This window comes from Passer domesticus, chromosome 13 (genome assembly GCF_036417665.1).
Source record: "Passer domesticus isolate bPasDom1 chromosome 13, bPasDom1.hap1, whole genome shotgun sequence".
NCBI classification, from domain to species: Eukaryota; Metazoa; Chordata; class Aves; order Passeriformes; family Passeridae; genus Passer; species Passer domesticus.
In genome coordinates, this window is record NC_087486.1 from 14,583,537 (window position 1) to 14,597,019 (window position 13,483).

Consider the following 13,483-nt stretch of genomic DNA (forward strand, 5'->3'; position numbering starts at 1 on the left):
TCGGGTGATCAGATACATATTATCTACTCCTACTTAACTAGAGGTCTGAAACTCTAAATTCACTGGACAGTTATTGTTATTGTAGGCAGTCTTACATTTCAAATTGAAAAGAAAATCAAATGACACTGCAATACGTAACTTTAAAAAGCGATTTTTCTCTTCTCATGGAGCAGAAGAGGCAACACTCAGCTCACAGTATTCTACTCCCATTTCAGGATTCTCTTGTCATCTTGGCTTTTTTCTTAACTTGTTTTTCTTTAACTCTTGACAGCTGTTTCACATAACTAATTTCACATGTCACCAGTGTTTTTACTTTTTATGTAGGCAGTGTTTAGTACTAAGAGCCAGTATGAACAATACAGGAGAGATAATCTGAGGGATTCAAACTTTAGAACAGGGAATGGAGAAATAATGGAGTGAGCTCAATTTAAATGCACTGTTAAACTTTTAAGTGTTAGAGACTTCTTTTTTTTTTTTTTTTTTTCAAAAAGCAGACTGTTTAATGGGGCCAGTAAAAATAGCTCTTGGAAAAAGTGGCAACAGCAGCAGAAGACAGAAATTGTCATAATTTGTGAAAAATATCCTGGAGTAGCTCAGTTGTAGTGGGGGAAAAAAAACTATTTGGTTTTTGGTTTTTTTGCATATAAGTTACTTTGAAAATAAAATTATTTATATAAGCTCCAATCGGGGAGGTGTCATGGTTTAGAGGCTTTTAAAACACTTGAAAGTGTTTATTGTAGTGTTCAAACTGAAGAATTCCCACGTAAAGTGAATAGCAGTTATAACCCATTGGGGAAGTATCTATGTACATAATATTGGATCAGCTTCTGAAATATATATTTAATGTTAAATCTGTTGCATTTGGGAGAATGAAACCTGAAAGGATAACCTGCTGCATCTCTCAACAGGTTGTATGAAGGCAAAGAACAAACAGAATTTGAAGAATCAATGAGGAGACTCTTTGAATCCATCAACAACCTGATGAAAAGCCAGCATAAAACTGCCATTTTATTGCAGGTTGGTGTGTTCTTGGAAAACAGCTGGATTTGGTTTTCTATATGGTTTTTGTACATGGGCTTTTTATTTTTGTTCTTTTTAAATAGAGGTAAAGACACTCAGGAAATGCACCCAATCTGTCTTTTTTGTAATTCCCCTCTGTTGGAAGAGCAGACTATCTGATAAATTTGGAGCCTAGTTTGAAAAGGTCAGGACAAGATACGCTTACAGAAATGCTGTGAATGTAGTCAAGGAAAGAACTAAGGCACAGATGTTGGAATATTTCAAGCAATCTAATGACATGAAGCCTCCTGGGACCTGAATGTTTAATTCTTGAGTTTCTCCAGATAAAGCTAAACAGGGATTTTATCATCTTAGTTAGGAAATTAAATTTTATTGTCTTAATCTTTGGGAGTTACATTGTTTAAAAAACTTTTTTTTTTTGCCACTCATGTCAATCACTGTTATTCTAACATTTCAGACTCTAATGTTTTAAAGAAAACCAGAAAACAAGGAGCTATTAACATCACTATTATCAAATAATTTGCAGTTCTACATTATGATGAAATCTATCAAGGTTTTCTGTAACATGTATAAGATTTATTAGACAGCTGCAATATTGATTCTTCATACCTTCTTTATCTAAAACTCACTGTATGCATTGGGCTTAAATTTTCCTCTGGTTTTGTGTTTTGATTCCTTTTGATGTGACTTAGATTAGAAGTGGAAACCCATGAAAAAGCCTGTTTTGAATAAAACCTCAGGTGGCTGATGTTGACATTTGTATCAGCTGACACTTTGCATGGAGTGTTTAATGTGCAACTGCAAAGGAGCTGAGAAAGGAAATACCAAGTTAATTATATAATACCATGGTTACAGTAATATTCTGAATGCATTTAAAAATCAGTCAGATACTCTGTTACTTGATAATTCTGTAGAGGCCTTCCTGGGAATAGTTTATACATTTGAATACTGCATTAGAAACAGGAGAATCTTCTGAAGGAAAAAAGGCATCTTTAAAGTAATACTGAAAGAGTTTATATAATAATGTTTGCTCTTATGGTCCTTGTACTAATTAAGAGCTCTTGGAGGGTTTGGTGCTCTTTGGGGAGAGTGTGCCACATCCCTGCATTCTGCCCTGCCTGATCTCAGAGGGGCTGTGTGGGATTGTCCAGCTGGGTCTCCTCTGATGAGCAGGACACTTTCTTCTTGAGAGTCACAAGAAAGGCTCACAGAAAACTTCTTCATTAACAGTTTCTGGGTGTGCAAGTGGTGCCCCTGAAGGGCTGCTGGGAGTGTTTCAGAGCAGGTGTAGTGCCAGCATTGCATGGACTGAGGAATGTGACTGTGCCTATTCTCATTTCCATCTTGCCATGTTTAATGCCAGCTCCCAGTGTTGTACCTGACTGGCAGACATTCATGGTGCCTTTGTTGATGTTTCTCAGAAAGAGCAGAAACTTGAAAACAGGGTTGGGCATCTCTGAGGAGAACTAAAGGAAAGAAATCTACACTAATTTTAAAGTGCACATCAGTGTGTTTCATAAACAGACTAGTCATTAAACAGTTATGCTTTGATCAATACCATACTGAAAATCAATATTTTTGATTTCTAATGAGTGCCATCAGTTGTGCAAAATGGGTCCTGTTTATTCATAACCCTGAAGCACTGGTGGGCTTTTGGGGCTCTAAATCTGCATCAGGTACTGAAAGTTTTCTTTTTAGCAAGAACCTTTTATGGCAGATGTGAAATTCTGGTTTATAGCATAGCTTTGCTCTTGTTCCAGATGCTAATTACTCATACAGCCGTGTCTCTGAGAGAAGCCTACAAAGAGATTGCTTTACATACAGTAAATAAAAACTACTGTATTAATGTTATAAAATTCTGATAGGAGAGGCATGGAATGAGCAGTATCCAGCTGCTCGGTAGTTTGGTGCTGGCTGCTGGAAATAAGTTTAATGGGGGCAAAAAATATAAAATTAACACTCCCTCCCACTTGATCATGAGCTCCAAAGGCAGCCACAGCTTCACAAGGGATAGTATTTCTGTGTCTGCTTGGAGGAGACTTCAGTGCTGACACTTGAGACTCCTGCTGTAGTAGGTGGATGCAAGCCAGAAAACTGAGATAATTTCTGCTGAAAGGGGGGAGAAAGTAGTAGAAAGAAATTCATAAACCTGTCTCTGCCGAAATCCAGCACTGATTTCCCTTGGGGAATTTGAGATGACAATGATGGATGTTGTAGGTAGTACAAATTAACTTTGCAGAGAAAGGGACAGGTGGTTATTCAGTGATCCCACAGATACACGGGACTCCATGGACGTTACGGTTTGTGTGCCCAGAGAGGCAAGTTCAGAGAGTCTGTTGGAAAAACACAGGAACAATCAGAATATTAAAACTGGCTGAAATCTGTCACACTTGGAGTTATCATTGATAAGTGGAACATAGATTGGTAGGATCAATGGAATATGTTCAAGTAGATTATGGTTTGAAGATAGCACAGAAGAATGAGTTAGGAGCCCTGAAGAAAGTTAAATTGGGTTTTTCAGGATATTGAAACTTGAACTAGTATGCAGAGCCTTTGAATGTGAATTTTTAACTCTTATTTCATTCTTGATTGTCCACATTCCTATCAGATTTAACCGTGGATGATTTAAGAATTATTTTGAAACCTGAAGTTTCTTGATCTCTGATATGTTTATTTTTTTTAATTTGGAACTCAATATTTTAGCCAGTAGTAATTTCCCAGTTGTTTTTGCTGATAAAATCACACTCAGACTTGCATGGAAAATTAATTCACTCAGGAAAGGATTTTTTATAAAATAATGTGTTATATGGAACAGCCTCATCTGTGCCAGAAGCACTTTATTGTTTCAATTTAACTTTATCTGCTGAGTGATATCTTACTTCCTGATCTGTTCAATGCTGTATACATTTACAAAAAGTTAAAAATCTCTTCTCAGTCCTTGTTCTAAGGCTGACTGAAGTGGATTGAGGCTCTGACTTAGTGTAGTGCCTGAGCTTTGGGAAGGGCAGATATCTGGTTCTGTTTTGAGTACTGTTTATATAAGCTCTGAACAGCTGAAGACTGAATTGTTAATTTATTGTTGGCAAACTGGAAATGTACATATTAATACACATTAGCCTTTTTTTAAAAAACTTCTGGAGTTGGCTGTTACCTCTTTCTTTAGAGATGCAGAAAGAATGCTTCTCAACTTCAGCATTGCATGAAATAATTAAACTACAGTTAGGATTATAATTCCAGTATTTCTTTTGTGCTGATGTTTAAGAGCAGCCATCTGAGCTGCAGGGTGGCCTGGGTGCAGATCCTGCCATGGTGCTTTGCAAGGCTGGCCCTTGGGGTGGAGGTTGGTGTGATTTAATTTTGCCAGTACAAGAATCAAGGTGTAACTGTAGAGTAAGGATTCCTCCTTTTTTTTTTTTTTTTTTTTTTGCAGATTATTTCACAGTTTTTTGAGATTTTTCTTGTAATTATTTAAAACAATTAGTTTGGAGTTACACTGTCTTGACAGTGGTAGGGCTTTCTAGGCACTAGATGTAAATCTTCCTTTAATTTCTTTTAGCAGGGATGATGTTACAGCTTGGTTGCATTTATCAGTTGCTCTTCTGTAGTCATTACTGGTGACCTTTGTAGATTTTAGAGAGATTTTTTCGTGAAGTCTGTACTTCTGGGGGAGAGAATCCTTGAAATCTGGAAACCTGGAAAACAGACTCCAGAAACTGCAAAGAGTTTGGTGAAGGGAGGCTTGGGGATGAGGGGGAATAGGGGAGCTATCAGTACCTTCTATCCTTTGCCTGAGCACTCAGGTTAAAAACCATCATTTTTAGTGGGTGTGTTTTGTGTCTGTTTAAATCACCCTCTATCTCTGGGGAATAAAATTGAATGAATGATTTTTAAATTTCAGATTATGTTTTTTAGATTGTCCTACTGTTGACTTCTGATTTGTAGTCTGTGAGTGTGCACTTTCATTGACCAGCTTGTGCTCTCAACCTCAGTTTACAAATGAAGCCCCTGCTCCTTTCCCAACTGTTCTGCTCCCCAGCTGACACACCACGTTTGACCTACAGATGGTCCTGTCTGCTGCAAATGTCAGCTCTCCCCTGCTCGCTCCCAGGCACTGATTTGAGAAAGCACAACTCCCTGTGCTGTGCATGCTTTCAGAAACCTTAGATGACATGTTCTCAAGGTCATTGAAACATAGAAAAAGAAATTGTCTGTGGCAGTGAAAAATATGAAAAATAATGAAATATGAAGCTGCTGCCTTTCTCTCATTCTTTCCCACTCAATTTTGACCCACCCTACTGCTGCAGTGGACTCAAAGGACTTTATGCATCTCTGTACATTTTTCTTATGAGAGAATAAGCCTAGAAAGGCACCGATAGTGATTCTTTGCTTGTGGTGCACAAAGGAGGATGGCACAGTAACTTCTTAAAGTTGCCTTGATGGCTAGTAAAATTAGATTAAGAAACAGAGCACCAGTGATTTCTTTGAATGTACTTTTCATCTCATGGGTACTCAAATTTCATGAATATGTATAATCTAATGCTGCAAAAAGAGGGCAGCTAAAAATAAGCTTGGTCAGGAGTAAAGGTTAAAATAAATTTAACTGTACATTGTATATGTAAGAAATCATTTTCTGCAGTGCTGTGGGTTTATCTGTATCCTGCTTAAAAAACTAATCTCTTAAGGTCTGAAGAATGCAGAACATCTTGTACTGCTGACTAGGAGATTTTTATGACTTCATTAAGGGCAGTGCTCAATTGTGTCCATAGTGCATCATTTGAAGCAATTATTGCAAATGAAACTAGGGAGTCTAAAATAGTGCAGGAGATATACTCATTATTGTACTTCAGCTGGAACTGTGGATCTGCCGAGAGGTTGCATCTCTATCCTTCCCTCCTATGCAAGTGTAGAACAGGGAATATGTGAAAGTCAGACACCACAATAGCTCACGTGTCTGTGAAGTACTGCTTGAAATATTTTGTAGCCACTGGTGGCTCTGTCTTTTATCAAACATCTTTCACAGTACCTGTGAACTGCTGTAAAATGAAATTCAGGTGCTGCTGTGCAGTCTCTTCATGCAGTGTCTGTTGCTTGAAAAGCAAGGAGCAGCACTGTTTGAATTGAAGCTGGAGGCAGTTTCCAGCCAACACAGGTGATTGTTTGGGTGCTTTAAATAGCCCATGGATTTCCCAAGATCAGTAGAATGTAGTCTCTCTTGAAGTTGCAACAGCTTTTACACACTCCTTTGACCTTTCTAGGTTTGTGTATGAGTGTGGGATGAGATCTGCAGGAGAATGACTTTATCTGAAGGTATCATAAACCAGCATTGAGTCTGTTTGAAATATTGTACTCACTCGTGCTGCAAACTAAGCTCTCTTTTTCAATAATGACATAATTAGTTTTTTGGGTTTTTTAAATTTGCTGCTGCAGTGGAAGCTCATACAAATAAAATTATAGCTTTATTGTGTTTAAAATGTCTAAAAGAGAACCAAAGAAAGCTGTGCTCTGTTTGTCTTCATTCTAAGCTCCCTACTCTCAAGAAAGAGACTAAATTTTTAACAGGGAGCTTGCTGTGTACATGTAAGAGAAATATTGAACCTAGATAGGCTTCCATCAGATTGATCAGTAATAGAAGGCTTCACATCACTGTGATTTAGTTTTTAGCAAAATGCTAGTAGGAATTTACACCCTAAAGCTTCACAGGGAACTAAAGTACTGTGAAGTACTGTGAAGTTTTTATGCATATTAGTCTTAAGTGTTAGTGGTGACTTTGGTCCTGAAATTGCCTGCTGAAGTTTTCTTGTCCACGTAAGAAGAGTAACTTGTCTCTAAGCCCTGTCAGGGTAGGGTTTGATTATCCCACTATGCTGTCAAAGCAGGAACTGATAGGAGACAAACCACCCCACAGCTTGGCTGCAGATGGTTGGGTAGGGGCATGACAACCCTTTTCATCTGTTCTGGGAAGTGTGGCTTTGGGGTGGGTGGGTGACTGCTACCCCGACTTCTGCCTCCTGCATGGCACATTTCTGGCATGGGATTGGTACAGCTCCTGCTTTGATCCGTGCCTGATTTACTTATTTGCATCATACTGACACTTTTAGTGGTCTGCAAGGAGATAATCTACAAAGCCTGGGCCCTTTCACTGGTTGGATTGGTCTAACTCTCACAGAGTCAGATCCACTTGGACCCATGGTAGTGAAATTCCTCTGTATATCCTCAGCATATGCAACTCTGTGACAAAATTTATTCAAATGTGATGTAAAATTCCAGTCTGGGGAAAGAAGTCCGAGTTTATCAGTTTGTTTTGTGTCCCAGTGGTGTGCTCTGTGCTGTTCATGTGCATGTATAAACATACAGGATTAACATGATCTGTCTGTCAATGCAGGTTGCTGCCTTGAAGTACATACCATCAGTTCTTCACGATGTTGAAATGGTTTTTGATGCCAAGTTACTGAGGTGAGTCACTCTTGAACAGTTCCTAGTTGTCAGCAATTAATTCTTGCAGATCAGTTTAGGTCCACAAAGTTCCTACTGATCAAGACTGGTGGGTCCCTGGATGTGTTTGTTACTGGTGTCTTGTCAATATTCATGATTTATAAATATAAGTCTTAAGAAGTGATAAATGTCTAGAAATATGTGATCACTTGCTCTTTCTCTCCGTCCTTGTTAACAGCTGATGAATTCATCTGTGGTATTTATGACATTTTTCCTTTTCAGCCAACTACTATATGAATTTTACACTTGCATTCCACCAGTGAAACTACAGAAGCAGAAAGTGCAGTCCATGAAGGAAATCGTACGCAGCAACCTTTTTAAAAAACAAGGTAAATACAAAATGCCTCTAAGGCTTCGAATGAATGTGTGAAAATTTTCAGTGACTTATGTGTTGTGCAATTCACGTTTGAAATGGAGAGAAACAAATAGTGAAAGAGTGTGAATGCCAGGAGCCTGGCCTCTGGAGGGGATTCAGCTCTTTCCACAGGACGGCAAGAGCTATGCAAAGTGTGATTGCTGGCCCAGAGCAAGGAACAGGTAGGGCTCAGAGAAACAGTTTTGTGTGGTTTTCTTATATTATAGTGGATAGGTGGGTTTCAACCCATTTTAAGGTCTATAATGGAATAGGAATGGGAAGTGAAACCTTGTGAACACAGATGTTCAATAAGGCCTCTGCCTGGGAAGAGGGCAAAAAAACATCTGATTGTGCTGTGGTACACTGAGCTGCAATGCAGCATTTCAACTTACAGGAATTGCAATGCTTCTCAACCTCTACCTGAACTTAGTGCCTTTCTCAACTCCCAGGAGTGTTAATGATACTGAAATGCCTTTATCACCGTTGTGCTCAGTTTTCCTTCATATTATCACGAGAAGTGAATTTTTGCTGAAGGAATCCTATCAGAGTAGCCAAGTTTTACATGATTAGTTTCAGCTCAGTGTCAAGTGTTTTGACTCCTCTCCCGTGGACTGGATGCTTGCTTCTCTCTCGCCACCTTTTTGCTGTGCAGATAACCTTCAGAATCTGAAAGGCACATGGACTCCTCAGATGAGTTCCAGTTTCTGACAGCTTAGAGATAATGATTCCAGAAACTTGACAGTACAACAGTGGGTTGCAAATAGTGCTGTGTGTGAGTAGATTGAGAGAGGATTGCTTTGCTCACCTCATTCTGAGTTGCCAGGAGAGTGATGCAGTTCTAACTAACCAGGACAGATAAAAATTACACTTTCTTTTCAGACCTGTGTTGTATTCCATTGAGACTGAATTGTATATTGTAAGCTTTAACAATAACTAGCTGTGTCTGCTATGTTTTAAGACCATTGTAGATTTCCTGGGGAAAAAAGTCAAGAAAATAATGTAGGTGGTTTTAATGTTTACATTAAATTAAGTAATATTTTAACCTATCTTTATGTTAATAGTTTCATGGTCAACAGCTGTGATTTATTTGTTTTTAACTATGTGTAAATTCATATTTGATTTGAATTGGTGAAACACAAGTAGCTGCAGCTTAGGAATCTCCAGACACTGATCCAAACTATTAAGAGCAGTTTCTAATTAATTTTCAAACAGTTCTGGTCGTGCATTCACAGGTTGCTCTGGTAGTTGACTGTATTTCTGTTTTACAAGCAGAGTCTGGTACATCATTGCAGTATGAGCTGTCTTTATTGTTGCTCCTTCTAAAATCAGAAGTGCCAGACTCAGGTTTATCTGTGGTGCTTGTGGTGAGCAGAATTGAGACCAGAAGGGGAAATATCCTCTCACAAGAGTGAAAGGTGTAAATAAGGCACTCTCCTGAACTCTTGATCTTACTAGAGTTCAGTCAGCTATCCTGTGTTTAATACTGAGAAATTAGGTGTAAGCTATAAACTTTTTGTTGTTGTTGTTCAATAGGTTTTTTTTAAAAGAAGCTTGTCTCACTGAAGCACAGATGTTATTGGTTCACAGATCAGGAATGATGGTCAGGACAGCAGATCCCAGGCTTGTATAATAAGGAATAAACCCTAATAAATATTCTGAAGGAAAACAGTTGAGCACACAATAACTGTGTGCTTCACAGTTCTATTCACTAGTGTACATCCTACAGCTCCTTTCTTCCATGCCTCTGTGTGTTCCAGAAGAGAAAAGAATGAGGTTTGGATATCCAAGAATCTTTCATTATAGTCTGCTTAGTGTGGTGCTTGTTTCATGTGTTTAACAGGCCCTTCCTTTAGCTGAGCTCTGTTAATGCAAAATACTCTCTAAAGCTTTTACTACTGCAGATAAATAATAATGATAGATTGCTGGTTGCTTGTAAATGCAGCTTGTCTGATGTCTTGAAATAAATAGCTGGTCTGTCATGGGATATGTCTACCTCAGGATGCATTGTGAATTCTAAAAAGAGGACACAGTTTCTGTATTTTTTAGGTAATAATGAATAAGAAATTTTGCTAGGAGGATTTCTAATTCTGGGGACATTTTATAAAACCAGTAAATGGTGGGTTTTGCATAGTCCTGACCAGATAATTAATACATTTTAATTTTCCCCCGACAGGTAGTTAGTGGATTCATTTAGTCTTAAATTTGTAGATTAAAAAAATGTATTGCCCAAAAGCTCTCCACTATTTTTTGCTAACATCAGACACTTGAGAGCAGAACCAAGCAGCTGAGAGCATGAAGGCAGCAAATCACACAGGATTGATTGGCCAGCCCTGCTGTTTCACCTATATCCTGTACATCTGGGTATTGTGATCCAAACTTGCACTAGTAATTGGCAGCTGAAGTGTATCCACTATATAATATGTAAAAATTAACTGTTCCTTTATGTGCTTGTGGGGATTACATGTGCAAGATCTACCTTAAAATGTTTTTATTGTGATACTTAATATAGTATTACTTGGTATATAATTATATAATAATACTCAGGTGTGCTCCTTTTAGAAAAGTCTGGAGAAATGGATTGAATTTTTTTTCATGGATTAGATTAAAACAAGAGAAGTCCTCTGAAGAAGCACTTGCTCAAAATAGAGAAATCAAGCTGCTGTCATTTTAAAATAAAACTAAAATATACTCTGTTTGTTTTAGCTTAATCATGACATATTGTTTTAGCAATATCATGACTTATGATGGCACTAAGAGAATTTTTTTGCTAACTAGAAAATATTCATTTAAACATTTTGCATGTCAGCAGTTTGATGAAGTGACAGAATAAAACAGCTCCTTGCTGGTAATGTAGGATTTAGAATTGTCATTATTTTAGAATTTAAAATGCCTGAAACTGACAACTTTGCTTTTTTATTTTATTTTTTCTTACTGGAGTGGCAGGCATACCTTTACATCATCCTTGGTGCAACCTGGTCAGGGCCAAATAGACTCTTGCAAATGTATTTTCTGTTTCCTGAGACCATTCCGTGAAGTTGCCATTCTTCTAACACAGAATGTCCAGCTAACACTGCTCCTCTTGCCTCAATGGTGTCACCTTTTAGGTATTTAATATTGGAGTTTCTCTGTTTGGTAATGATCTTTACACCTTTCCTTTCACCAACTGTCCCTACATTAGGAATGGCAGAAAATAATCCTTTTAATAATTACAGGGTGGTTTTTGATCTAAATTATATTTTTGATTATTTGCATTTCTGTTTTGTTTTCAACCCTAACATTATAATTACCATAGGGGCAATATAGTATGTATAGGGTAATATATATTATATTCTATACACACACACACACATACATATACTTTCTCTATATATATACACTGTATATAATACCATACTCCACATCGTGTTTAAGTGCAGGTACTGAAGAATGTAAAAAGACCAGTACAAAATTAAGTATCTATATCATTACATAATATAAAATTTAATATTATTACATTATTATTATTATTGTATAATATATAATATTATAGTGGTATGAAAACATTTCTGTACGCTGCTGTTGTAATACTGTACATGGTAAATAACAAACATCTTTTTTCATTTACATGGCCATGGCTTAAAATAGAAAATTCTAAAGGTGCTTTTTTGCTGTACATTAAGTACAATTGATTTTCAAATTAATTGGGTAGAGAACCAAGTGTGTGTGGGGTGTAGACACGGCCTGATTCATCACTGCACTCAATGAGCTGGAAGGTCATTAACAAGAATGAAAGCACATGTAGGCTATCTCAGAATGGGATGCAGCATGATAATTAAGGTAAGATTGCCAACAGTATCATTAACTAAAGTTCACATTTATCTAGAACAGGTAGTATTTTTTTCTGCCATGAATATGGAATATATTTAACTACACTGCTAATTACAACGAAGTCTATTAATTTGGTGTGTTTCAGATTATCCATTTTTCCTCCAGACTTTAGTCTCTTTCCAGGTAGTTCGTTGCAGTTGTTCAATTAATTTACATCCATTCCCAGAGGTGTTATCTTTATAATTCAATTGGATTTCATATACTGGCATTTCTGTTCTTTGACCCACTGATATTCACAGCATTTTCTAAAGAAGCAGACTTGTGAAAAAATGGAAAAGTCTTTTAGAAAAAAAATTTAAAACTCAGTAAAATTTGCCTTTATTAAATAAGTCACACATGAACCTGAAGCTGAAAACCCTGAGGGTAAACTGAATTTATTGCTAGGTATTCCCAGGCATTCAAAATTTCCACTGCAGACTCGTGGAGTGCTTTCATCAGATAGGAAATGGTCCCGTGCACCTCTGCTGTAATTGATCTTCAAAGGCCTTGCAGCACTAAAGCACTTTTAGAAGCCTTTAAATTACATTGCCATTTTTTGTAGAGGCATTGATTTCTTGTTCCCACTCTGCAACTATAACAGAGCCTGGAGAGGTTATGGGGGTGCAGGAGTTTGAGGGGCTGAGTGCAGGATGATGGATGCTTTCCACTGCTTGTGCACGTCCACCGTGGCATTTAGGAATGTTCTAACAGGATGTGGGAGCAGACTTTTATACAGTTTTGTCTTCAGAAAATAGTAAATCCTTTTTGGACAGAGGGCAAGATATCTGCTTAATTTTTGACACTTTGCTTTTAGACTATTTGATATTTTATTATTTTAAAATGTCAAAGTGACAGAAATGGTTGCCTTGTCTCATATAAACACCTCTAATGGGTTTTAGAGTCTCTTTTATTATGTAAGAAACTGTCTCCTGTCATATCTGTCACTCTGTTTAGTGGGATGTAATGGATTATTCTATCCCTGTTGTGAAGAGATTTTGTTAGAATGGTTTAATTTCTATGTAAAAGTATTTTTCAGGAGTTACTGTTTCATTTGTTTATTTTTAGGAATCTTATTGCCAAAATTCTCCCACCATCTTTCTGTTTCTGAGAAAATAACACATTAAGATATAGCTGTTCATAAATCACATGGAGTTTTATTGTAGTTAGTACTGCTCAGTTTATAGTATTTGGAGCTGGATGTTTATTCTAAGCTGGGCCTGGAATATTTACTGACATTATATCGAATGCAGGGAGCCCCCAGTGCAGGGAATGATTGGCATCTGACTCCATGATTCAGAATGCTGAACAATTGCTTTATTAAAACCATAATATATTCTATTATCCTATATTATAACTATACTAAAGAGATACTGTACTATAAGAACACTAAAGAAAAACCCGTGACTGAGACAGCCAGGCCACAGCTTTGAGTGACTGGTTAATCACTCAAAACAACTTTCACCTGTGTCTAATTAACTAAATCACTCTCTGTAAACAATCTCTGTAACACATTCCACACGTGCAAAAGCAACAGGAGCAGTGAATCGAGATAGGAATTGTTTTCTCTTCTTCTCTGAGGTTCTCACTGCCTTCCCCAGGAAAAATCCTTGGGAAACTTGTGCCTGCTGCTCTCTGTAAAGACAGCTGAGGTCACGACGTTATGCTGAAACTTGTAAATGAATAGCCTTGAGAGAACTGCTTTTTATAGGTGAGAAATGAATAGGAAGTGCTTCAACACAGGATGAAATGTGTATGTTTGATCGTGGTGCT

General features: G+C 37.4%; 1 protein-coding gene across 1 annotated transcript in view; it reads left to right on the forward strand.

Moving 5' to 3' along the window:
* Positions 1 to 13,483, forward strand: part of DOCK2 (dedicator of cytokinesis 2) — a 159,537-nt gene that overhangs the window by 33,900 nt on the left and 112,154 nt on the right. Inside the window, exons 23-25 of the mRNA XM_064387474.1 lie at positions 909 to 1,017; positions 7,403 to 7,473; positions 7,735 to 7,841. Of these exons, the coding sequence (XP_064243544.1) occupies positions 909 to 1,017; positions 7,403 to 7,473; positions 7,735 to 7,841 (287 nt within the window). The remainder of the gene's footprint in view (positions 1 to 908; positions 1,018 to 7,402; positions 7,474 to 7,734; positions 7,842 to 13,483) is intronic.